Source organism: Megascapheus bottae, chromosome 31 (assembly GCF_031878675.1).
Source record: "Megascapheus bottae isolate mThoBot1 chromosome 31, mThoBot2.hap1, whole genome shotgun sequence".
Lineage (NCBI taxonomy): Eukaryota > Metazoa > Chordata > Mammalia > Rodentia > Geomyidae > Megascapheus > Megascapheus bottae.
In genome coordinates, this window is record NC_143539.1 from 5,364,422 (window position 1) to 5,391,374 (window position 26,953).

The 26,953-nt window shown below is 53.3% G+C and overlaps 1 protein-coding gene across 4 annotated transcripts; it reads left to right on the plus strand.

Annotated features, from left to right (window-relative positions):
* Positions 1-1,370: 1,370 nt before the first annotated feature.
* On the plus strand, positions 1,371-20,704 carry Lipe (lipase E, hormone sensitive type). 4 transcript variants are annotated; one of them, XM_090322823.1, is made up of 10 exons: positions 1,371-2,423; positions 12,430-12,965; positions 15,959-16,049; positions 16,154-16,299; positions 16,402-16,587; positions 16,706-17,000; positions 18,123-18,350; positions 19,068-19,244; positions 19,843-20,237; positions 20,326-20,704. In XM_090322823.1, the coding sequence occupies exons 1-10, from the start codon at positions 1,592-1,594 to the stop codon at positions 20,524-20,526; spliced, it is 3,087 nt and encodes a 1,028-aa protein (XP_090178949.1). In that variant the 5' UTR covers positions 1,371-1,591; the 3' UTR covers positions 20,527-20,704. The 4 variants fall into 4 exon arrangements, with proteins under 4 accessions (XP_090178949.1, XP_090178950.1, XP_090178951.1 ...); XM_090322824.1 differs by lacking the exon at positions 1,371-2,423 and adding an exon at positions 5,330-5,463; XM_090322825.1 differs by lacking the exon at positions 1,371-2,423 and adding an exon at positions 11,377-11,462.
* The last annotated feature ends 6,249 nt before the right edge of the window (positions 20,705-26,953 follow it).

Consider the following 26,953-nt stretch of genomic DNA (forward strand, 5'->3'; position numbering starts at 1 on the left):
CTAGCAGGAAAGTAGCACTCAGTATTTTTTATTCCTATCAGTAGCAGCATCCTCAATGCTATGAGAACCAGGGTCAAGGTACAACCTCCAAGGCCATTTGAAAGGGCTTTATGCTGTAAAAATGGGAGGACCAGAGCTGGGAATGTGGCCTAGTGGTAGAGTGCTTGCCTAGCATGCACGAAGCTCAGGGTTTGATTCCTCGGTCCCATATACACAGAAAAAGCCAGAAGTGGCGCTGTGGCTCAAGTGGTAGAACACTAGACTTCAGCAAAGAAAAAAGAAACTCAGTGTCTCACACCTATAATCCTAGCTACTCAGGAGGCTGAGATCTGAGGATCAAGGTTCAAAGCTAGCCTGGGCACTAAAAAATATGAGAGACTCTTATCTCCAATAATCACCAGAAAACTAGAAGTGGCACTGTGGCTCCACGAGTAGGGTGGTAGCCTTGAGCTAAAGAGTTCAGGGACAGTGCCCAGGTCCAGAATTCAAGTCCCAAGACCAACAACAACAACAACAAAAAGCTCAGGGACAGTGACCTGGCCCTGAGTTGAAGTCCCATGACTGGAAAAAAAAAAAATAAGGCAGGGGAGGGGGAGGGAAGACGGTGGGAGTTTGGCCTAGTGATAGTAGACTGCTTGCCTAGTATGCATGAAGACCCAGGTTCAATTCCTCAGTACCACATATATAGAAAAGCTAGAAGTGGTGCTGTAGCTCCAGTGGTAGAGCTCAAGCCTTGAGGAAAAGCCCAAGGACAGTAGTGCTCAGACTCTGAGTTCAAGTCCCAGGACTGTCAAAAGAGAGGGGGGGGAGGTATCCACATCTTTTTTTTTTTTTTTTAAGCATAGGTATGGGGCTGAGAGTGAGTTTGGTCTCATGGTAGAGTCCCTTCCTAGCACACACAAAGACCTGGGTTCTATTCCTTGGTACCACATACACATAGTGGTGTTGTGGCTCAAGTGGTAGAGCTCTAGCCTTGGAAAAATCCAAGGACAATGCTCAGGCCTTGAGTTCAAGCTCAGGACTGGCCAAAAAAAAAAAAAAAAAAGAAAGAAAGAAAGAAAAAGAAAAAAAAGAGTGACACTATATGGAGATTAAACTGGCAACCAGTTGTCAAAATGAGTAAGGGGGGAGGGGATATTACAAATGTAGAGATTACCTTCTCCTGTCCTGTCTCTCAAACATCAGGAATGGGGCAGCAGGGGCAGGGAGGGAAGTCCATTCATCTAGTCCAGCTTCTGTCACTGCAAATGAAACTGAAAGACTAAATTGAGATGCCTGCCTTACGAGAGGGATCATTTTAACTAAGTGGTGAGTAGGGTGGGGTCCTATTTATGACACAAGAGGACAAGCCCCTCCCTTCTGAGAAGAGTGCTGGACACACAGCCGTCCTCCCCATCCCTCCCTGCAAGGCAGAAGGCACAGAGCACATCCACGTGGTACAGGTGTGGGGGACCAATCCACTAGCCTGCTGCCTTTAAAAAAAAAAAGAAAAAAAAGTAAGACCAGAGATGCCAGGATGAAGGGCTGGAATCTAAAGGGAGGTGCCCTCATGAGAGACCTGTGAGGAGGGACGCCTGGGCAGGGCAGAAGGATGAAGCCTGGGAGACCAACATCTCCTATGAGGGAAACAGCAGTGGAGCCAGGTTCTGAGTCAGTATTTGGGCCAATGTGGGAACCTGAGCCACACTCAAGACCCATAGAACCTGAGATGGAAAAGACCCAGCCAGGATCAAAGATGCAGCAGGAATCTACTACCCAACAGAAATCTGAAGCACAGCAAAACCTCCTGGACCAGCAGGAGCCCCTTGCCCAAGGTGAAGCTGAATCCCCGCAGAAATCCCCACCAGAGTGTGAATCGCAGCAAGCATGGGCTATCCAGCAAGCCAACTCCCAGCAGAAGCCTGAACCAGAGGCCACAGCTCCACAGGAACCAGAACCTGTAGAGCCTTCAGAACCAATAGAACTATCTCTAGCTCAACAAGAAGCAGACTCAGCACCCATAGCCCAAACTATGCTTGCAGCCCAAAAGACATGTCCTGCCCAGACTGAATCTACATCCCAAGACAGACCTGAAGAGCCAGACCAAGAGACCCAGCCCACACCTACAGGCCAAAGACCCAAAGCTAAGCCAGGATTTTTAACTGAGTGGGGATTTTTAACTAGACTTCATGAACTCTCCATCCAGCGCTCAGCTCAAGAATGGAGGTCATTTTTCGAATGGGTCACAGATTCTGATACAGATTCAGATATGACTTCATCTTCAAAGACAAAGCATCTAGAGAAAAGCAGTGAGAGAGAAATCCCAGAAGTGAACTCAGTTTTAAAAAAAACGCCTAGTTTTGAAGCCTCATCAGGACACAGTGGGACACCAGCACACAGGAAGAAAACCAACACCCAGAATCACAAAAACTACAGGGACTCAGGTGAGTCTGAACCATCAGAGGGATAGTCTCTCCTCCATTCAAGATTGGGGAAAATCCTTAGCTACTCAGAAGGTTGAAGATCTTGGTTCAAAGCTAACCCTTGGCAGGAAAATCTATGTCTCCTATCTCCAATTAACTAGTAAAAAAAAAAAAAGAAAGAAAGAAAGAAAGAAAGCTGGAGATGTCAGTGTGGCTCAAGTTGTAGAGTACCAGCCTTGATCAGAAAAAGCTAAGGCATAGTACCTAGGCCCTAAGTTCAAGTCCTATTACCCCACCTCACCCCCTTAGGTAATATGCAGACTTTGCCCAGAACCACAAAGACATCAAGGTTCAGGGAACAAGGAAGAAGTTTAATGTGGGGGGTGGGAGGGGTGTGGAAGGGGAGGAGGGACCAGCAGCAGACTATTGTCTGGAGGGAGCTATACAACCTGTAGGGTTTAGGGAGCAGAGAGGAGGTGGAAACCTCAGGATGGACGTGACAACTAGGGGCTTCATCATGGCATTTATGGATACTGTCCAAATGATAAGGGGGTCTGCTGCTCATACCTGAAGGTCACTCTGGGGGGATCCTGTGGCCTATATGGTTTATGGCTACCCAGAGGAGTGTCATCTCAAGGTAAAGGGGTGGGAGCTAGCTATTTACTGCCCTCATCAAAGGGCTTAGCATTGCTTGTGCAGGGCATGCTAAATTATGGGAAAGGGAGGAAGGAGCCTTGGGCCAGTACTGATTGCTGCTTTGACCACACAAGCTTGGGAAAGAGCATGCTAAGCTATAAACTAAGCTATGGAAGAGGAGGCACTGGGCCCACATTATCACCTCTCCAAAAGTGGGGAGATTAAAAAAGAAAAAAGATAATGCCAAGTGCCTTTTGCTCACACCTAAAACCCCAGTACTCAAGAGGCTGAGATCTAAGGATTGAAGTTCAAATCTAGCCCAGGCAGCAAAATTTATAACTCTTATATCCAGTAAACTACTCAGAAAAAAACCAGAAGTGGTGCAAAAGCTCAAGTGGTAGAGCACTAGCCTTGAGCAAAAAAGATCAGGGACAGCACCCTGGCTCAGAGTTTGGCAGAAGAAAACAGTAAAAGGATTGAAAAAGTAGGCCAGCTCAAGATACAAAGTGAGATCAAGGCCAGCCTGGGGGCACAAAAAATAAATGAAATACAAAGATTTTTTACTATATGCTAGATTAACTCATTATTTTTCATCAACCCTAGGAGATAAAAACCAACATCCCTGCTAGGCCCAATGGCTCCCGCCTGTAATCCTGACTACTCAGGAGGATGAGATCTGAGATGGAGATTCAAAGCCAGCCCAGGCTCTAAAGAGTCCCAGAAACTCTTATCTCCAATTAGCCTCCAGAAAAATGAAAGTGGCACTCTGGCTACAGGTAGCCTTGAGCTGGAGAGTTCAGGAAAAAAAAAAAAAGCCATTATCCCCAGTGTAGAGATAAGGATGAGATATTAAGATAAATCTTTTTTTTTTTTTTTTGGCCAGTCCTGGAGCTTGAGCTCAGGGCCTGAGCACTGTCCCCTAGACTTTCTCAAGGCGAGAGCTCTACCACTTGCACCACAGCACCACTTCCAGCTTCTTCTGTGTATATGTTACAAGGGATCAAACCTGGGTCTTCGTGCATGCCAGGCAAGCACTCACTCCACCACTAGGCCAAAATCCCAGTCCCTTTAAAAAAAAAAATCTTATTTAAGGGGATCCCCTTAGAAAGTAGCAAATGCAGGACTTGAGCACTGGCTTTCCTTGTACAAATGTTTTGGGGGGAAATCAGGGGTAGGAAAAAGGCCCAGAACCAGGAAACCAAGGAAGCTTCGGTCTCCCAAGGGTTTCTTCCTCTACCCACAAAAACTAGCAGAGCCGCAGCTGTGGGCAAGCAGGCGCCATCAGCGCTCGGGGTGGACCTTACCCTGCAGAGGGTCAGAGCAGACAACCGAACATCCGGGGCGTCCCCCACATTCGTGACTCAGTGCAGCCGGGCCGCGTGGCCTTGGGGGGCTGCGGTTCCCTGGAAGCAGGAGCCCGAGAGGGGGCCAAGGTCATGGGCGGGTGGAGGGAGAGGCGGGGGCCGGGCCCAAGGAGGACAGACAGGATCCCGGAGAAGGCTCCAGGCCTGCTCTTCGTCGTGCAGAGGATGAAGCACTTCCTCCAGGCCTCCCTCCTGCACCCCGGGGTCCCCAGGAACGTCCCGGGGTCCCCAGGAACGTCCCCCGGGCCGGTCCGCGGCCGCGCATGCGCCCTCGCCGCGCCCACTCACCCACAGGCAGTTGGCTGTGCGCGCATGCGCGAGCCTCGAGTCGCTGGGGTTTCCCGCCTTTTCTGGAGCACGCATGCTCCCTCCAGCGTCCTCGCTTTCCCCCCTCCGCCCCCCACGACCTGCCTGCTTGCTACCTCTCTTTCATTCTTGGGGCCAGGAGGCAGAAGAGCAAATAAGTGAAGTTGGAGGCAGGGCGTTGGGCTTCAAGGCCGGCCCCGCCCTCGTTTTGAGTTGCCTGTGTCCTTCCTCCCCTCCATTCCTCCTTTACCACCCGCTCTCCCCCCCCCCCGGCAGGAGGGCTGAACAGCGCTCCGGGGAGTCCTTCTGTGGGAAGGTGAGTGGTAGGAGGGAGCCACCATCACGCGAGGCCGGATTCGCGCGGCCCGGCCGGGGGACACCCGTCCTCCGGGCTCTCCACGCTCCCCGCCCGCAGGATGCTTTTTGCCGCCGCCGCCGCCGCCGCCTCCAGGTCCGCATTCTGGTTGGCCGCGGCCCCTTTAAAGCGCGCCGACGGGGCGGGGCCAGGCGGGCGGCTTTGGCGGCCGGGGGCGGGGCTCCGCCAGGAGCACGCTCGTGATTGGCCGGCGCGGGCGGCTTGACCGTAGAGGCGGGACCAGGGCGGCTGGCGCTGGGCCCCCCGGCAGCCGGGGACCGGGGAGAATTGATGGAGGCAGCTCGGGGATCCGGGCCCCTAGGGGTGCTGGCGTCCAAGAAGGTTAAAGACGGGGCGAAGAGCCGCAGTCGCCGGCGATGGCGAAAAAGCAAAGCCAAAGGTGAGCCGGCAGCAGCCCGGAAGGAACTTCGCACCTGGGGGGGGGGGGGTACTTGGGACAGAGTGGACGGACCCACTGCCCCGAGGCGGGGGGGCGTGGACCGGCCCACGGCCGTGCTGCGGGGGACGGCCCGTGGAGGGGGGGCTGGCGTGAGAGCGGCCCCCAGACCCCGGCTTCCTCCCTGGGGTTCCGTTTTCTCAGAGTGGGACCGAGGGTAACCGCTGCCCTCGCTCAGTGTTTCCTTGCCTTAGGAAATTATCCAAGCGCCGATGTTCAGGTCTCTATCCCCCCTGGAGAAGATGGTGGGGAAGGGTGATCATTTAGCCTCCGTGGCGGAAAGGGGAAGTTTAGGGGTGAGTCAGGGCAAGGTGGGAGGAAGGGGTGCCCCGGAGTAGGGAAATGTTTGGGAACCGGAACAGCTCATCATCTCCTCCTCCTCCAATCCCCCAGTCAATCCATCTGTCCATCCCCCTTCACTGTCTGGTCTACCTACCTCACTCCGGCTGCCCTGGAGCCTTGTAGCCCTGGTCTGGGCTGGCTTAGGCTCTTCTTAGCATCCCTAAGGAAAAGGGAGGGCCACTACCTGAGTCTCCTGGATGTGAAGATTGGAGAAAGGATGACAGACCAACAGGTGTTACAGACCTTCAGGAAGGGACAAATATGAAATCCTAGCTAACTTACCCATCCTGGGGAGAATCTCTGGGAAAGAAAATGACAGTGACCTGGCTTCCTAACCCCAGAGACCCCAAACTCATTCTCCTTACCTACATAATTAGCCAAGCGTAGAAGGACAGCTTGCCCCAGAGCCTAAGCACAGGCTGACAGGCCCAAACTCGCCTGAGAGCACTGCCTGTTACACTGTCATTCACTGCAGGACAGCTTACCTGGAGTCAGGACAGTCCAGGTTAAGACCCATTTCCTCCGGCTGTGAACTGGGAAGCACTGGACTGCTCCTTTGCCTCTGCTTTCTTTTTCTTTCTTTTCTCTTTTGTCGTTCATGGGGCTTGAACTCTGGGCCTGGGCGCTGTCGCTGAGCTGAAGTCTTCAGCTCAAGGCTCCCACCCTATCCCTTGAGCCATAGTGCCACTTCCAGTTTTCTGATGATTAATTGGAGATAAGAGTCTCATAGACTTTAGTGCCCGGGCTGGCTTTGACCCTTGATCCTCAGATCTCAACCTCCTAAGTAGCTACGATTACAGGGGTGAGCAACCGAGCCTGGCTTTTCCTCCACTTGCTGAGGTCTATCTACAGCTGGTGACATTCAAATTCGTGTAGAGGGTTTGGTCTCCCCAGCAAGCCCTCAGGAGGGGTGGATGTAATTGTTAACTGCTGGTTCCTCACTAAAAGAGTGAACTCCCAAGAGAGGGGCTGTATCTGCTTTGTTTACCCAAAGATGCCTGGAATGCCAGGCACAGGAGCACTCAGAATGTTTACTGGACTAATAAGTGAAGGAATGTGTGAACTGTAACACAGGAATATTAATAATCATGTGTCCTGTCAGAAAGAATCTGCTTAGGTAGGGTTCCTTGCTCAGTGCTCTCAGCCAGTCCTACTCACAAATTCACGGACCTACCTACTCAACAAGGGCTCATTCTCATCAGCTCTGTTATCTGCTTGTCATTTCCTGGGGCCCTTGCTGGTACCTGGACTCCAGACTGGTGAATCAGATCTGATCCCTTCCCCAAGGACACCCATGTGGGCCAGAGAAGTCCTTAGTATCATTTTGATCTTGGATGAGGCTAATGTCATGATCACCCGATTTCCCAGGTGACAACGCTGAGACATGAACTTCCTTAACTGGTCAGTAAAGACATAGTGATCGCTCCCTCAGCCTCCTTCGGGCAAGGAGGGATCATGAGTTGGCAATCTCTGGGTGTCCCAGTCTCGATTTGTAGAAGTAGAAGTTTCCAAATCACTCAGATTCATCCAACTAATAGTCACTGAGTACCCGATAGTGCCAAGCCTGGGCTCCTGTGACAGACTTGGTGGAGCCAAGGACATAGATATTAATCAAAGAAAACTGTTGTCTTATTTGTTGGTAAATACAACACAAGGAAAATCCTGAGGAAATGATGTCATGGGACCCAAGTGTTAGGTGCTGAGCTAGGAATGAGGAAGCAGTCCTAGTTGCTGTAGGGGAAACCCAGAGTGGGAAGGCAAGGGTTAACCAGAGGCTGAAGTGGGCAGGGTGAGAGAGAGAAGAGTAGAACCAGGATTTGGAGCCTGATCCTGGGAGTAGGGGGGGAGGAAGCATTGAAGGGTCAGGTGTGTGTATTCAGATTTGTTTTAGAAAGCGCCTCCAGCTGCTGTGCAGAGGGAGATCAGAGGCACACACGGAGCTTTGCAGTTTTTGCACAAGGATGCTACCATTCTAGTCCAGGGAGGAGGCAGGCCAGGTGGGAGAGAGGCCCTGATGTTACTGGTGGGGGCAAAGTGGAAAGGATTGGTTGATGGGTGAGGGCAGGAAAGGAGGCCAAGCTGATTCCCTGGGTCTCAGCTAGAACAATGGGATAATATATACAACACACACACACACACACACACACACACACACGTGCCTATGTATGTGTGTGTGTGTGTGTGTGTGTGTGTGTGTGTGTGTGTGTGTGTTCATATACCTGTCCAAATGATACAAATTCATACATACAGAGGGACGGGAGTTTGGCCTAGTGGTAGAGTGCTCACCTAGCATGCACAAAGACCTGGGTTTGATTCCTTGATACAATATTCACAGAAAAGCTGGAAGTAGTGCTGTGGTTCAAGTGGCAGAGCCATCGCCTTGAACAAAAAGTGTCCACGGACAGTGCCCAGGCTCTGAGTTCAAGCCCCAGAACTGACCAAAAAAGAAACACAGAGGTCATGACACCTGCATACAAAGCACGTACCTTCAGACATATCAAGCCATAAGAAAGAACACCTGCCTTGCTCTCTCACCAGCGTCAAGGCTAGGCCCAGCTGCCAAAAGCTGAGTGGGTCAAGCTTTTGGGTCAAAAGCTTGAGTGCAGTCATCTGGGTGCCCTCTTGCCAGGCCCTCTCAGCATTACCTTTGCCCCATTCATGCCATGTTCATCCATAGTCCCAGTAGACCTGCCTTTGCCCCAATACCCTGTGCCTAGAGTTCTTCGTAAATTTCTGACAACTTTGGCATCCATTCTTCCTAGCTCCAGGCAATCCAGACTTCAGGGAGTCTTCCCCAAGCAGGTCAGAGGGAAGAGCTGTGCAGTTACCAGGGCCTAGGGGCCCTGCCCTTTCTACCATTTCATGCCAGTCACTGATTCTGTTGGAGGTGTCTTCTCTATCTTTTTTTTCCCCACTCGAGGCTAATGTTCTACTACTTGAGCCACAGGCATCACTTCTGGCTCTTTCTGTGGTACCAAAGAATTAATTGAACCCAGGGCTTCGTGAATGCTAGGCAAGTACTCTATCGCTAGGCCTCTTTCCCAGCCCCTCTCGCCTCATCCTTCATAAAGACCCCCTACCCTGGTTTCCCCATAGATGGGGCAGGATGGCAGCCACAGCTGGTGAGCTGCGAGGCCTGAGAAAGCCCAGGGTAAGAAGTGAATGAGACCAGATTTGGAAAATGAGAAGTTTGCCAGGCTGATGCCTGTAATCCTAGCTACTCAGGAGGCTGAGATCTGAGGATCAAGGTTCAAAGCCAGCCTGGGAACAAAAGGACTCGAGACTTTTATTTCCAGTTAATCTCTAGAAAATGAGAAATGGGCTTGGCTCAAGGGCAGGGTGGAGCTGGAGCTCAGGGACAGTGCCCAGGCTGAGTTCAAGCCCCATGACCCACAATAAAGAGAAAGAAAGAAAAAAGAAAATGAGAAGTAATCCTAGCTACTCAGAGGCTGAGATCTGAGGATCGTGGTTCAAAGCCAGCCTGGCAAGAAAGTCCATGAGAGGTCAGAGACAATGCCCAGGCCCAGAGTTCAAGCCCCATGACTGACAAAAACAATGAAAATGAGAAGTTCAAGATGTCAGCTAGCATAGAGGTACCAAATGCATCTCGCACTGTTTATACTCCATGAACATCAAGCTGGGCGGGGTGGCTCATGCCTGTAATCCTATAGCCATTCAGAAGGCTGAGATCTGAGGACCACAGCTCAAAGCCAGCCCAGACACTATAGTCTGTGAGATTTTTATCTCCAGTCAACCATCGGAAAACCAGAAGTGTTGCTGTGGCTCAAAGGATAGCCTTGAACTGAAGAGCTCAGGGACAGTGCCCCAGGCCCAGAGTTCAAGCCCCACAACTGACACACACACACACACACAAAAGAGAGAGTTAGCATTCAAGAGGTGGTTCTTTCCTCAGGAGGCCTAGAGTCACATAGGAAATTGTGTGGTACTTTAGATTGTGATGAGTACTGTGGAGAAAAATGACAGATGCAAGCCAGGTATCGGTGACTCACACCTGTAATCTGAGCTACTCTCTAGGCTGAGATCTGAGGAAAGGCGCGCGCGCACACACACCCTTCAGGGAGACCTAGCAAGCTCCAGAGGCGCAAGCTGTGAGCACAAATGCCTCCTGCTCTTAGCATGCATAAGGTCCCATGTTTTATCCCCAGCATCACAAAAAAAAGAAGAAAGAAGGAGAGGGGGAAAGGAGGAAGAGGGAAGAGAGGTGGGAGGGGCAAGAAGGAAGAGAAAAGGAGGAGGTGAGAAGGGAAGGGAAGGGAAAGGCCACCCATGAGGTGCTGCTCACAAAACCCACTGCCAGCCTGAATAGGTGGAATGGCCAAGTTTCCAGTGAGGAAACCGCGATCATGCAGTCACCCAGTGAGTTGGCTTGTCCTGTCCCAGCCTTCAAGCTTTATTCCCTCCTGCCTTTGTGGTCTGCCTGTCTGTGTTTGCTGGCCTTGGGGAAGGAGGCAGTTCTATCCCAAGCTCTCATCCATCTTCTTTGGCCCTCGCTGCCTCCCTCCTCTCTCCTCCATCTATTGGCTATTAGGCCCATGATTGGATCCAGGGCTGCTTTATTTTTCTTCCCTCATGGAGCTGAGAATCTGTGCAGGGCAGTCACAGAGGAGTAGCATACAGTCAGGCAAATGGTGCATGTGGGCCTCAGGACCTCCCATTCCTGCAGCTTCCGTTCAAGAATCCACCCCCCCACCCAATACTTAATGTGTTTAATTCGTTTATTTTGTCAGTCATGGGGCTTGAACTCATGGCCTGGGCACTGTCCCTGAGCTTTTGTGCTCAAGGCTAGCTGTCTACTACTTTGAGCCCTGTCTCCACTTCTGGTTTACTGGGATAAAAGTCTCACAGACTTTCCTGCCCAGGCTGGCTTTGAACCACGATCCTCAGATCTCACCCCTCCTGAGTAGCTAGGATGTCAGGCGTGAGCCACCAGCACCTTCCCTCCTATACCTCGTTTTGGATTTGTCATTTTGTCATCTTCCTAAAGATCCTTACCCTCTGCCTTATATGCTGGATGGAAATACAAAGCACTCAGTTTAAGTACACCTGTAGCCAGGGCCCCTGAGTGTGGCAGTGTCCCTAATCAGCTTTTGTCCTCCCACAAGGGAGAGGCAGGGCCGGCCTATCTCCCCCTAACAGCTGAGGGACGCCTGTGCCAAGGGCAAACTAAGGGTAGGAGCTGAGATCACTGGGGCTTTGGTGCCTGAGCCCCCCCCTGGGGAGATGCAAGGCAGCCTGGCTGGGTGAGAGGCGACATTGCATTTAAGATGAAGGCAGTGAGACTCCTTGCGTCCTGAAGCAGGAGGAGGCTTGCGTTTCTGCATTCTAAGACAAGGACCAGGATTCACAGTTCAGCTGAGTCTGGGATCAAGTAGGGGGAAGGGGGCAGGGCACTGGGCTCTGGGCTCTGTTTACAGCACGTGGCTGGTACTGTCCTTTCTGGGTAGGAGGTGGAGCCACTGGCCACACCCTGGGCATTCTGGCCCCTCCTGCAGTTTATTGCCCCAGGCTGCTACTGGCACTAGCCACAGACTAGCTGTCCCAGTCCCAGGGAGCTCCAGCTCTGAAGAGGTCCCGGTAGGGTGAGTGCTGGGCCAGCTGAGAGACAGAAATGGCTACGCCCTGACCTTAGAGGAAAGGAGATGGTCTTTCCAGGCAGGGAATCAAGCAGAGGACACTGGGCAATGGGCATAGTATAAAGCCAGACCTACAGGCCCTGGCCCCCAGAGTCCAGGGAGGGATAAATAGTCCCGGCCTAAGTAGTAGAATCAATTCTGCTGCTGGCCAAGCAACTTGCGGCTCCTCAACTTCCTCTCCCCTAAAATGGGGGGTGGGAATGAGTGAGCCAGAAGACAGAACTCCTTCAAATATTGTGGGAGGGAGGGCTTGTGGGCAGGAACCTGGAGCCCAAGAAGAAAAGATAGGATGGGCCTAGATTCCTGGGTCTTGAGAAGGACCTGTCTGTTTACCCCTTCTCAGAACTATGAAAGAAGTCCTAAGCCACTCACCCACTCCTGTGCACCCTGAGATTAAAGAGGAGACAGGTACCCCAAGAGATAGGCACTCAAATTCTTCAATCCTTAGAAGGAGGGTGTGGGAGACATGCAAGAGCTAGGGCGTCAGGTGCAAAACATCCGTCTCGAGAAAGAGGGAAGAGCAAGATGAGCAGGCTGGAGTCCCAAACAGAGAAGGCAGGATTCCCTGAGCCTAAAGAAGATTGGGCCAGGCGAGGCTCCTGAGTGTAAGGATGGAGGGGACAGGGCTGGAGCTCCCCGCTCCTGAGAAGGGGGAAAAGCCCTAGGCACCGGGACACTTTGTTCCTGAGGAACTAAAGGATCGAAGCCCCAGACTCCTGAGTCCTAGAGACAAAAGGCTGGGATTCAAACCCAGAACCAACCAGAAGGAAAGGACAGAGAGCTGAGGCTTCTGGATCTGAAGGCCAAGGGGACCCTGAGCCTGGGGGAGTTGGGGGAGGGCCTGGATTGCTGGGTCCAGCTGAGCAAGGGGTGACCGGGCCCTGCCTCACTGGCCTCCCCCGCCTGCCCACAGCCTCACGGTTCTCCCACAACATGGACCTGCACACCATCACGCAGTCGCTGGTGGCTCTGGCGGAAGACAACATGGCCTTCTTCTCAAGCCAGGGCCCGGGAGAGACGGCCCGGCGGCTGTCAGGCGTGTTTGCAGGTGTGCGGGAGCAGGCGCTGGGGCTGGAGCCAGCCTTAGGCCGCCTGCTGAGCGTGGCACATCTCTTTGACCTGGACGCTGAGACGCCTGCCAATGGGTATCGCAGCCTGGTGCACACGGCCCGCTGCTGCCTGGCACACCTGCTACACAAGTGCCGTTACGTGGCTTCTAACCGGCGCAGCATCTTCTTCCGTACCAGCCACAACCTGGCAGAACTGGAAGCCTACCTGGCCGCCCTCACCCAGCTCCGGGCTCTGGCCTACTATGGACAGCGCCTGCTGGCCATCAACCGCCCAGGGGGGCTCTTCTTCGAGGGCGACGAGAAGATCACCGCCGAGTTCCTGCGCGAGTATGTCACGCTGCACAAAGGCTGCTTCTATGGCCGCTGTCTGGGATTCCAGGTAACGCCCTGCCCCTGCCGGCCTGGCTCAGGGCTATGAGAGAATAACCATGAGGATGACTATTTCAGGACTCAGAAAATAGCAGGTTACAGAGAGAAGTGGGTGGGAGCTCAGAGCTGGACTGAGGGTTCCCAAAATCATGGGCCTAAATCAGACCTGCTCTATGGTAAGAAATCTTTTCACCATGATCCCCTCTTAGTTGTCTGAGACTAAGGATATTCATTCATTCCTGTGGCGGGGGGTGGGGGGCGGCCCTGGGACTTGAACTCGGAGCCTGGGTGCCATCCCTGAGCTTTTGTGTACCACTTGAGCCACAACTCCACCTCTAGCTTTTTGTTGGCTTGTTGGAGATAAGAGTCTCACAGGCTGGCTTTGAACCTTGATCTTACGTCTCTGGCCTTCTGAGTCGCTGGGCAGAAGCTGCGAGCACCTGGCTGTTTGTTCACTCTTTGTTTCACGTGTCTGGCCCCTGAAGTTGTCTGAATTTGAGCTTACTAGTTGGGGATCAGTATTGCTCTCCAAGGTGTGTTCTATGTGGGGGTGCCCTCTTGTCATCCCCTACACCTGGAGTGCTGGTATGGGAGCGAGGGGACCAGCCACAGCTGGCAGACTGAAACCTGGGCCATCTGGAGTTGCTGTGGAATCGCGGGACTTCTGGGCAGCCCTCAGGACAAGGCTGGTGAGCCCACTGGAGCAGGTGACAAAGGAAAACCTGGCTGTGCTTTCTCCCTCCCTCTCCCTGCCCACTGTGGGCCTTTTCTGACTCTTTGTCCAACACAGAGAAAGACTCATTCATGCAGGACGCTGGTGGCTGACGTCAGTAATGGTAACTACTCAGTAGGCTGAGATCTGAGGATCATAGTTCAAAGCCAGCCCAGGCAGTGAAGGCTGCGAGACTCATCTCCAATGAACCACCAGGAAACAGGAAGTGACTCTGTGGCACACAGTGGTAGAGTGCTACCCTTGAAGGAAAGAGCTAGGGACAGTGCCCAGTACCCAACTTCAAGCCCTATGAAAGTAATCTGGGGACTCAGAAAGTTGAGGGAGCACCAAGCTCAAAGTAGTGGTACAAGTGGCTCCTGTCGGGTATCCATGGCTAGCATGCCAGCCCCCCACAGGCTGCATCAGGAAACCCCAGCAGGAACATTTGTAGCTGTGTGACCTTACAGTCTTTCCCCACCCTCTCTTAGCCTCCTTCCACCTCAGCAGCCCAGTTCTGGGGTGAGGGGAAGTCTTGGGGAGAGGGGGGTGGCTCTCCTTACGCAAGCCCAGCCCACAAATACTGATCATCCTCTCCAAGCCCGCCAACACTTTTCCAGATCCTGGCAGTACACTAGAGTCCAAGAAAGAGAACTGAGCTGCCCCAGCCACAAAGGCCAGAGTTCTTGTGCTCTCTGGCCTGCTGGGCCCTGATCCAGGAACAGGAAACAGGGCCGGCTGCCAGGCACTCTTTGTGGACCCGGTTTCACTATTATATAGGCCTGCCCCCGCCCCACCTCTAAATTGTTAGCCCCCAGGAGGCTGGTTCCTGCCCGGTCCCTGCTCTGACCCAAACGATAGATAGCACATTGTAGAACCTTGGTTAATGTTGGCTGGTGAACCTGCCTGGCTCTTTACCTCAGCCTCCTGCCTTCTGGCATTGTTTTCTCCGATGCTATCTCTTCATTGCTTTCCTAACTGCTTGGCTCTGTCTGCTACCTACCCCGTGGCTGCCCCATTTCTGGACCTGGTGCAGTCTCCCCACACAGCTGTTTCTGCCATTGGATCTCAGTGCCTACCTGGCTATCTCTGATCAGCTATTGCTGGGTTTCTACTGCCCACCAACCTCTCTCTGACTTGGAAAATCCCTGTGTGTTCTTACCCCCAGCTCCCGGCCCTCCCGTGGCTTTCCCCACACAGGATTTCTCAGCCTAGGTCCTGTATGAGATCCCATTGCTTCCCTGCTCTCCCCTCCCTTCTCTTGGCTCACTGTGCTCCAGCCACATGGCACCCCAGCGCTGCCTGCCTGGGGTTTTTCACCTGGTCTGCCTTCAGGGGGCACCTGTCCCCTCAAATCCTGCCAATCCAACCCTGGCTAAGGAGCGGGAGCCTGGTTTATCCACCGAGGCCCTTCTGCCTGCTGTCTTTTGCTCCATATGAATTGTCCCTTGATATTATTTTGCACACATAGTGTTTGTTTTGTTTTGTCCCTGAGTGCTTTTCTTTTTTTCTCAAGTATAGTGCTCTACCAGGAATCTCAGCTCCATTTCTGACTTTTCTTGGTGTTTAATTGGACATGAGTCTCATGGGGAACCAGGAGTGTGGCCTAGTGGTAGAGTGCTTGCCTACCATACACGAAGCCCTGGGTTCGATTCCTCAGTACCACATACACAGAAAAAGCTGGAAATAACACTGTGGGTAAAGTGGCAGAGCATTAGCCTTGAGCAAAAAGTGCCCAAGGACAGTGCCTAGGACCTGAGTTTAAGCCCCAGGACTGGCAAAAAAAAAAAAGGGTGGGGGGTCTCATGGACTTTTCTGATGAGCTAGCTTCGAATCATAGTCCTCAGATCTCAGCCTCCTGAGTGGCTAGGATTGCAGGCGTGAGCTATCAGGCATGTGGCTTGCATACATCTTTTTTTTTTTGGTCAGTCATGGGGCTTGAAAAATGAGCTGGGTGCTGTCCCTGAGCTCTTCAGCGCAAGGCTAAGGCTCTATCACTTTGAGCCACAGTGCCATTTCCAGTTTTCTGGTGGTTAATTGGAGATAAGAGTCTCCTGGGGACTTTTCTTCCTGGGCTGGCTTTGAACCTCAATCCTCAGATCTCAGCCTCCTGAGCAGCTGGGATTACAGACGTGAGCCGCCGATGCCTGGCTTGTATACATCTTCATTTGCTTAGCACCCCTTGCCTTGGAGATCACCAGGTCTATGAAGGGATGCCAGGGCCCTGCCTTCTCTGCCCCTGGCACCTGCCCTGTCCCGGTGGCCGATCGACACAGCTCACCCTCTCTCCACAGTTTACGCCCGCCATCCGGCCGTTCCTGCAGACCATCTCCATTGGACTGGTGTCCTTTGGGGAGCACTACAAACGCAACGAGACAGGCCTCAGTGAGTGCCAGCCGGGCCCTGCCTCCCGCCTCCCCTCCCCTCCCTCCTCCCAACCTGACCTGCGGAGAGGGGGGCTCCCTGACACCCCTCCTGATCCCCCCCAGGTGTCACTGCCAGCTCCCTCTTCACCAGCGGCCGCTTTGCCATCGACCCAGAGCTGCGGGGGGCTGAGTTTGAGCGGATCATACAGAACCTGGACGTGCACTTCTGGAAGGCCTTCTGGAATATCACGGAGATCGAGGTGCTGTCGGTGAGCACTGGGCCCCGACCCATTATGCATGGGGGTTCCCCCAGGCCCCAGAGAGCCCCCACAGCTACTGCAGGTCCCTCTGTATGCCCCCCTGCCCCCCAGTCTCTAGCCAACATGGCATCAACCACAGTGAGGATAAGCCGCCTGCTCAGCCTGCCACCCGAGGCCTTCGAGATGCCGCTGACCTCCGACCCCAAGCTCACCGTCACCATCTCGCCCCCCTTGGCCCACACGGGCCCCGGGCCTGTGCTAGTCAGACTCATCTCCTATGACCTGCGCGAAGGACAGGTATGGAGGATGGCCCTGGCCTGGGCCCCGCGTGCCCTTCTTCAGCTTCCCCCGTCTTGGAGGCTCAAGGCCCAGGTAGGCCCAGTGCAGACTCACCCACCGCCCTCCTCACTCCCAGGACAGCGAAGAGCTCAACAGCCTGGTGAAGTCGGAGGGGCCTCGGGGCCTGGAGCTTCGGCCACGGTCCCAGCAGGCGCCCCGATCGCGCTCCCTGGTAATACACATCCATGGCGGGGGCTTCGTGGCCCAGACCTCCAGATCCCATGAGCCCTACCTCAAGGGCTGGGCCCAGGAGCTGGGGGCCCCCATCGTCTCCATTGATTACTCCTTGGCCCCTGAGGCCCCCTTCCCCCGCGCTCTGGAGGAATGCTTCTTCGCCTACTGCTGGGCAGTCAAGCACTGCACCCTGCTCGGTGAGCCCGGCCCCCCTTCCCTCCCCACCTCCAGGTTCCTACTCCCATCTGTTTCCCCCTACTTTAGCCCCCAGCCCGTCCTGTGGGACAGGCTCCCTTTTCTATTTTTCATTTTCCTGAGATACTAGAGATTGGGGGGTGGGGTTGAACCCAGGGCTCCTCACTTACCCAGGGGGTAAGTGCTGTACCCCCATGCCCTCAAGCCCTTCTGTGTGTATTTTTAGGGTTTTTTTTGGGGGGGGTGGTATCAATCTTGAGGCTTGAACTCAGGGCCGGGGTGCAGTCCTGGGCTTTTGTGCTCTACCATTTTGAGGCACAGTTCTACTTCAGGTTTTTTGGTGGTCCATTAGAGATAAGAGCCTCACCAACTTTTCTGCCCCAGCTGGCTTCAAACTATGATCCTCAGATCTTAGCCTCCTGAGTAGCTGGGATTACAGATGTGAGCCACTCACACCTAGGCATAAAGTGTCTGTGTGTCTGTCTGTGTGTCTGTGTGTCTGTCTGTCTGTCTCTCTCTCTGGTTGGTTATAGGGCTTGAACTCTGGGTCTAGGCACTGTCTGAGCTCTTCAGATCAAGGCTAGCACCCTACCACTTTGAGCCACAGCGCCACTTCCAGTTTTCTGGTGGTGAATTGGAGATGAGTCTCACAGACATTTTAGTGCGGTCTTCAGATGTCAGCCTCCTGAGCAGCTAGGATTACAGGCCTGAACCACTGGCATCTGGCTGCCGCTGCTGCTTTTTTTTTTTCCCTGCTGATCTGGAGCTCTGACTCTGGACATAGAGCTGTCCCTGAGCTCCTTTTTGTTCAATGCTAACACCCTACCACTTGAGCCACAGTGCCACTCTCAGCTTTTTCTGAGATTAATTGGAGATAAACATCTCACGGACTTTGCCGCCTGAGCTGGTTTAGAACTGTGATCCTCAGATCTCAGCTTCCTGAGAGCTAGCATGACAGGCGTGAGCCACTGGCCCCAACAAAACACCTATATTTAAAAGATCTTGGGGGACCCCTCACTCCCCCTGAGACCCCAGCTTTCCTAGCTCAGAGTCCAGACCCCTTCATGCCCACACTCCCTATCCCCCTGCCAGGCTGTAACCAAGACTCTCTGTGCCCGAGCTAGGCTCCACGGGGGAACGGATATGCCTGGCAGGGGACAGCGCGGGCGGCAACCTCTGCTTCACCGTGTCGCTTCGGGCGGCAGCCTATGGGGTGCGGGTGCCGGACGGCATCATGGCCGCCTACCCCGTCACCACACTGCAGTCCGCCGCCTCGCCCTCCCGCCTCCTGAGCATCATGGACCCACTGCTGCCCCTCAGCGTGCTTTCCAAGTGTGTCAGCGCCTACTCGGGTGAGGCCCGCGTGCTCGGGGTGGGGGGACCTGGGGACACTGGGACACTCAGCTTGCTGTAGCCACCAGGTGAGGCTGAGGCTCCTCCTTCCTTTATTATTTATTTGTTGGTGTTTTTTGGTCAGTCATGGGTCTTGAACTCGGGACCTGGGTGCCACCCCTGAGCTTTTTCACTCAAGGCACAACTCTGAGCCACAGCACCACTTCTGGTCTTGTGCTGGTTCACTGGAGATAAGGGTCTCCTGGACTCTCCTGCCTGGGCTGGCTTCAAACTGTGATCCTCAGATCTCAGCCTCCTGAGTGGCTGGGATAACAGGCGTGAGCCCTCCCACACCCACCTCTTCATTTTTTCCTCCTCTTTCCCTCCCCCTTTTTCTCCCCCCTCCCTCCTTCCTCCTTCTACTTCTTCTTCTTCCGCCAGCCCTGGGGCTTGAACTCAGGGCCTGGGCACTGTCCTTGAACCTTATCAAAGCTCTACTACTTGAGCTATAGCACCACTTCTGTGGCTTCTTCTGTGTGTGTGGTACTGAAGAATCAAACCCAGGGCTGTGTGCAAGCTAGGCAAGCAGTCTACCACTAGGCCATGCTCCCAGCCCCCAGCTCTCATTTCTTTTAGAAGAGGCCAGACATTTTGGGGTCACTTGGGGTATAGATAGCTGAAGTTCTGGGTGTGGTGACCAGAGGAGACCAACTCAGGTTTCTCTGTCCACTCGGTAGGCGCAGAGACAGAGGACCAGTCCGACTCAGACCAAAAGGCCCTGGGCATGATGGGGCTGGTACGGCGGGACACGTCCCTGCTGCTCAGAGACCTCCGCCTCGGTGCCTCCTCCTGGCTCAACTCCTTCTTGGAGCTGAGCGGACGCAAGTCCCAGAAGTCTTCCATCACCCCAGTAGGTGAGTGACGGGCCTGGCCAGTCCCGGGCACCCCAGCCAGGCTGGCTCAGGTGGACAACTCAGGCTTTGAACCAGGATCCCCAGATCACAGCCTCCTGAGCAGCTAGGATTCACACACACACACACACACACACACACACATACCCTGTGCCAGATCACAGCCTCCTGAGCAGCTAGGATTCACACACACACACACACACACACACACACACACACACACACACACACACCCTGTGCCAGATCACAGCCTCCTGAGCAGCTAGGATTCACACACACACACACACACACACACACATACCCTGTGCCAGATCACAGCCTCCTGAGCAGCTAGGATTCACACACACACACACACACACACACATACCCTGTGCCAGATCACAGCCTCCTGAGCAGCTAGGATTCACACACACACACACACACACACACACACACCCTGTGCCAGATCACAGCCTCCTGAGCAGCTAGGATTCACACACACACACGCACACCCTCTGCCAGCCCATCGCCCAGCGGACCCGCAAGCCTCCACCTGGAGAGGCTAACAGACAACCAGGCTCGTGGCAGCCGCCTGCAGCCCCGGATTCCCCCGCTCCCACAGAGTCCATGCGCAGGAGCGTGTCCGAAGCCGCGCTGGCCCAGCCCGAGTGTCCCCTGAGCCTGAAGGAACTGAGCCTGCAGGACAGCTCGGAGGCCACCGACTCCCCGGAGATGTCCCTGTCCGTGGAGACGCTGGGCCCTAACACAGCCTCCGACGTCAACTTCTTCCTGCGCCCCGAGCACCCGCAGGAAGAGGAGGACGGGGAGGAGCTGAGCCCCAGGGACCAAAGCCAGGGGGTCAGCAACGCCTTCCCGGAGGGTTTCCACCCGCGGCGCTCCAGCCAAGGTGCCATCCGCATGCCCCTCTACTCGGCGCCCATCGTCAAGAACCCCTTCATGTCGCCGCTGCTGGCGCCCGACAGCATGCTCAGGACGCTGCCGCCCGTGCACATGGTGGTGAGCCGGGGCCGGGGGGCTGGGGCCGGGGGGAGGGGGCGGCCGGGCCTCCCCGCGGACTCACCCCGCCCCGCCCCGCCCCGCCCAGGCCTGCGCCCTGGACCCCATGCTGGACGACTCGGTGATGTTCGCGCGGCGGCTGCGCGGCCTGGGGCAGCCGGTGACGCTGCGCGTGGTGGAGGGGCTGCCGCACGGCTTCCTGAGCCTGGCGGCGCTGTGCCGGGAGACGCGCCAGGCCACCGAGCTGTGCGTGGAGCGCATCCGCCTGGTGCTGGCGCCGCCGCCCTGAGCCCCCGGGCCGGGGAGGGACGGAGGGCGGGGCCGCTCGAAAGCCCTGGCCTCCCACCCGCCCCGCCTCCGTGGTGACTGCGCCCCGGGGCCCCCCGGACGGGCACCCACGCGCGCGGGCCTGCACTCCACCGCCGCCTCGTCCGCTTTTGTAAATAAAACTATTTAATTCGTTCGGCCTTTGTGTAGGGGGGGGACTCGTGTGTCCAGCAGGGGGGGCGGCATCGGACCCGCCCTCCACCCGGACAGGGTGCCCCCTCCCCCCCGAAGGCTTCCGTCCTGGATCCGGTGGGTTTGTGAGTGTGGTGGTCAGGAGGGCTGCATGGAGGAGGCGAGCGGTGATGGATTCCTGTTTTAATCCTGCCAGGAAGGAAGAATGAAGAGGGAGAATCCCAGACGTCTCCTGAGGGGGGAGGCAGAGATCTTCCAGTCCTTCCTCAGAGGCCAGCATTCACCCAAGTTGCTTTTTATTTATTTATTTATTTATTTTTTGTCTGTCATACTAGGGGGTTTGAACTCAGGGCCTGGGCACTGTCCCTGAGCTGCTTTTGGGCAATGCTACTCACAGTGCCACTTCCAGCTTTCTGTGTACGTGAAACTGAAGAACCCAACCCAGGACCTCTTACAAGCTCTGCAAGCACTACCACTCATCCACATCCCCGGCGCCCTTGCTTATTGATCTAAACAGGGTCTCGCCAACTTTTTGGGCCCCTAATGGCCTTGTACCAGAATCTTCCTAATCTCTGCTTCCCGTGAGGAGGAACAGTACACAGCTTTCTCTTTTTTTTCTTTCCTTTTTTTTTTTTTTCCTGTCCTTCAGCTTCTTCACCTTTGCATGGGCCACCAGTCTCCTTCCTCCAGCTGAGGCCCCAGCGCAGATCTGACCCACCCCTGCCCTACCCCTACCCCTAATACCAGGAGAAATCCCAGGCTCTTCACCCTGGCCTCTGCTCCTCTCCTCTTCTTCCAGCCTTTCAGTTACCCGTCCTAGAGGTTGAAACACCCCCACATTTCACCTTTGCCTGGCACCCAGTGCTCCTTTCAAAACTCCAATGGCCCCTCCTCTGGAAATCCTCTCCTGGCCACGTCAGTTCCCAGAAATTCTCCCACATTCACACCCCCTGTCCATCAACATCTCACTTCTCATCTGACCCAGGATCGTGGAGGGCAGAGCCCAGGTCTGCCACACCTTGATCTCCACAGCACCCAGCACCAGCCCTGGCATAACCAGAAATCTCAGGAATTGTTTAAGTAATGGCTGAGTGGGTGAGTGGCTATAGGAGAGCATGAGTGTGGAAATGCGTGAGAGCGGAAAGGACTGCGCACATGCATCGAGCAAAACAGGCCTGAAAATCGGGCTTCGGAGGGGAGGAACGGACGGATGACAGATCATGCATCCCCAATAAAACAACGTGGGTTTGCCTTGCCTGAGCGCCCACTTCCATCATAAACCCCACGGATTCCAGTCAGCTATGTCTAGAATGTCTACACTGGTCATTCTGGAAGGCGCTTACACTGGCCCAGACCTGCGGAACTGGTTTCCTCAAGAGCCTCGCTGAGCCAGACCCAGTACTGCAAGAGACTGACGTCTCCGGGAGCCTATCACAATCCGACGTTGGGCTCTGAGCCACGCCCACTCGGGAAAAGGTCCTGGAGTAGTCCGAGGGGTTGAAAACTCTCTATTGGCTGGATGATAGTGAGTGACGTCAAGGACAGCCTATCGCAGCTAGGTTTCAAGGGGGCTGGCGGCTTGAGGGCGGGTCCTCGAGTGGGGTACCCGGCGGCTCCTACCTGAGCTATTTTGCTGGCTTTGGGCCCTTAGGACTTGAGAGAGGGTGGGGGTTCGAAACGCTCGGACTCCTTGATCTTAAAGAAGCGAGGGATTCTTTAAGAATAGAGGCGTGAGTTGTCTGGACTTTTGGGGTGCATGGGGGAAGAAGCTGGGTACTGAGAGGACAAGGTCAAAGTTCAGGACCCAGGTCCTGCATTCCTGGGTACCAAAAGTCATGAGCCCTGCCAAGGATGACAGATTCGAGGTTCAGGGCTTTTATGGGGCTCTTTGTGGATGGGAGCCAGGCCTTGCCCCCAGGCAAGCGTTCTGAAACTATAGACAGAGGGGGAAGGAAGTTCTACTTTTCAACATCCCTACCAGGAAAGCCCTGGGGCTTGGTGATGCCTGTAAGAAACCCCGAAAGGGAGGAGACTTAGGCCGACTGGAATCCAACCAGAAAAACATAGACACCAACCCAGAGATCAAAATAAAAACAATAACAGCGCCGGGAAACCGAATTTATTCTAGCCCATGTTCTGTGCTAAGCATTTTTCACAAAACGATTTCATGTCGGCCTCATCACAAGCCTCAAAGATTACGCGATAGTGAGGATGATGATTAGTCCCCACTTTACAAGGGGGAAAATTGTGGGCCAATGCAGGAGAATCAAGATGTAGATGGAAAATTAAAAAGGTGATAACAGATGTAAGGAGACCAAACACAGATGAAGATAAAGAGATAAAGGGAAAAACAGGAAGGGGGGCAGATTCTATACAATAGGTGATTGTCCAGAACTGAGATTCTTGGGGAGAGTCCTGGGAACTGGGATCCCCACATCTTTTCTAGGGCAAACAGGACCTAGGATGGGAACTCCCCACCCTTCTCTGACTCCCTGATACCAGCTAGTCCAATCCCTGTTGCTGTGGTGTTAGAACTAGTTGGGGTCCAAAACAGTGATTAGGACAAGGTAGGATTGTCATTATCCCATTAGGAGATGATAAGAAAATGATTCATGTACACCTCCCCAGCCTGGGAGGGGCTTTTCCTTCCCTGCCTCTGTTCTTTGATCTAGACAGATCTGGTCTCAGTGAGAATAAGAGACAGCAAGGCCTTCCTCTCTCCCTCCTCTCCCTCACTCAGAACACTCACTGCATTGGAGTCTATCATGGACCAGGGTCCCGGCAGGCTTTCATTTCTCTAAACCTCTCTACTCCAAACCTTGAGTTGGTGATACCCCCCCCCTCCTTCTCTGCCTCCCAGGTTCTGACACATGACAGGGGCTTACCAATGTTTAGAAACAGATGGACAAAGCCAGGCTCATGTCTGGTGGCTCACGCCTGTAATCATAGCTACTCGGGAAGCTGAGATCTGAGGATCGTGGTTCAAAGCCACCCCAGGCACTAAAATGTCTGTGAGATTCTTATCGCCAGTGAACCACCAGAAAACTGGAAGTGGCCCTGTGGTTCAAGGAGTAGAGCAGTAGCCTTGAGCTGAAGAGCTCAGGGACAATGCCCAGGCCCAGAGTTCAAGTCCCACAACCGACAAAAAAAGAAAGAAAGAAAGAAGCTGGAAGTGAAGTGTGGTTCAAATGGTAGAGTGCTAGCCCTGAGTTCTAGCCCCAGGACTGGCAAAAAAAAAAGTCTCATGCAGTTTTCTGCCTCAGCAAGCTTGCTTGGAACTATGACCCTTAGTACTCAACCTCCTGAGTACTTGGATTTCAGGCATTAGCCACCAGAGCTCAACCACATTCCTCATTTCTGTCTCTTGAGTTGCTAGGATTACGGGCATCAGCCATCAGCGCCCCGCTGAGAGACACATTCTTGAGATTTCAAATACAGGCAGAATTTCCACCCGTTAGGTGGAAATGCAAGACGGGAGCAAATCTCACTATACACGTTAGGCAATAGCTGACATTGTTTTGTACCCAAATAAAGAGGCACACACAGAACGCATGGGATGATCGCTTATGCCCACAAACACAAGCACACAATCTGAGGATCCCGGGCAATGCCCAAAATATCCTATTCCACATGCAAAGCAGACGCCCAGTTATGAGGTGATGTGCTTAGTCACCGCAATCTTCTAATGCAGTTCCTGCCAGAAGGAGTCCCAGCAAAGGTGTGTAGTTTTGCTCATTGTTGTGTCCCCAGCAACTATCAGAATTCATCATCATATCATCATCACAAGCATGAACTGCTTCCCATGTGCCAGGCTTAGTTCATGTGCCCTTCACATGAATTAGTAACTCACACGAATTACCTCATTAAATGTGTTCTCAACAGCTCTATTTGAGCTTCTTTGTGTGTGTGTGTGTGTGTGTGTGTATGCACATATACACATACACACACACACACACACACACACACACACACACACACACACGCTGATACTGAGACTTGAATCCAGGGCCTTGTGCTCTTGCTTAGCTTTTCCGCTCAAAGCTGGCACTCTACCACTTGAATTGTACTGCTGGTCCAGAATTTTGCTGGTTAATTATAGAGTCTCAGTTTGGCCTAGTGGTAGAGTGCTTGCCTAGCATGCACAAAGACCCGGGTTTAATTCCTCAGTACCATATACATAGAAAAATGCTGGAAGTGGTGCTGTGGCTCAAGTGGTAGAACTCTAGCCTTGAGAAAGCCCAAGGGCAGTACTCGGGTCCAGGACTCACAAAAATAAATAAATTAATTAATTAATTTAAAAAGATAAATAGTCTCATGGTAGAGTCCTGGCTTCAAAACTCTGTCTTCTGATCTCTACCTCCTGATTAGCCAGGATTCCAGTATGAGTCATTGATGCTTGGCTAACACCCACTCTTATAGATGGGAAAATTGTGGTGTAAGTGTCCTATGACTTTGTCTAAGGTTTCATAGCCAGTTAAAATAAATACTTGCTTTTTTTTTTTTGTCAGTTGTGGGGCTTGACTCTTGGCTTGGGTGCTGTCCTTGTGCTCTTCAGCTCAAGACTTTCACCCTGCCACTTGAGCCACAGTGTCACTTTTGGTTTTCTGGTGGTTCATTGGAGATAAGAGTCTCGTCGACTTTAGTGCCTGGGCTGGCTTTGAACCACGACCCTCAGATCTCAGCCTCCTCAGTAGCTAGAGTTATAGGGATGAGCCACTGTACCTGGCTTCTCTCTTTTTTTTTTTTTTTGAACAATCCTGAGGCTTGAACTCAGGACCTGAGCACTGTTCTTGAGCTTTTGTGCTTAAGGTTAGTATTCTGCCACTTTGAGCCACAGCTCTACTTCTGGCTTTTGGTGGTTCATTGGAGATGACAGTCTCATGGACTTTCTTCAGGGCTGGCTTCAAACCACAATCCTCAGATATCAGCCTCCTGAGTAGCTGAGATTCTAGGCATGGGCCACTGGTACCTGGCCAATAATTGCTGCTTATGATCCACTCAGAATGATAGAGCCGTGTTCACAGAACATTTCCATGAACAGATGCACAATGCATGGCATTAAAGGCGTATAACATGACACACAAATAAAAGCCACCTCTGGTGTGGGGCACCAGAGACCACAGAAGCAATACAGAGAGAGTCATATGGTGTCACACCACCACACACGTACACACAACACACCCAAACCCCGCCAACACACCCAGAGTGGCCCTGTGTTCCTCCTATTCTACGGGGCAGGCCCTCAAGGAAATGCAAGCATGGAATGGAAAGGCCTCCTCGCCACACACACTTGTCCGCTTGGCTGGACTGGTTCCACTAAGCCATAGATGGCACAACTTGCCTTGTGAAACCCACATTGGGCAATGGGGCTCAAACCTAGACATGGGCTCTAAGAAGAAAGGGTCTGGAAATCTGAAACAGCTGGGGAAACAGACTTCCTTTGTTCTTGAAGGTAAAGTTCCAGATTTGACAAAAGAATGAAAATAAGCCAGGCGCTGGTATCTTATACCTGTAATCCTAGCTACTCAGGAAGCTGAGATCTGAGAACCACGGTTCAAAGCCAGCCCAGGCAGGCAGGAAAGGCCATGACATTCTTTTCCTCATTGAATCATCAGAAAGCTGCAAGTAGCTCAGTGGCTCAAAATAGAACACTAGCCTTGAGCTGAAGAGCTCAGGGACAGCACCCAGGCCCTGAGTTCAAACCCATGACCAACAAAAAGAGAGCGAGACAGAGAAAGCAGTACATACAGTTCAATGTGAATTTCAGATAGACAATTTGTGCAAGCCAGGCAAGCGTTCTACCACTGAGCTGAGCTAGATCCCCATCCTCTTTCTTTTTCTTTTTTTCTTTCTCTCTTTTTTCTTTTCTTTCTTTCTTTTTTTCTTTTTCTTTCTTTCTTTTTTTTTTTTTTTGTGCATGTCTTGGGCTTAAACTCTGAGCCTGGGCACTGTCTCAGTGCTCTACCACTTGAGCCACGGCTCCACTTCTGGCTTTTTTGGTAGTTAATCGGAGATAAGCATCTCAGATAAGCATCTTTCCTGCCCAGCCTGGCTTTGAACCTCTGTCCTCAGCTTTCGGCCTCCTGAGTAGCTAGGATTACAGGAGTGAGTCACCATGGCGGGCAGGCATGCTATATTTTAGCTGACAGTCTCACCTGAGAGACAGAGGCCAGAGGCCAGGAGCTGAGAAGAATGGGCCCGAGGCCCCAGGCCTCCTCTCCTTCTGCTCTTGTTCACCTCACAGCTTTCCCAGCCTT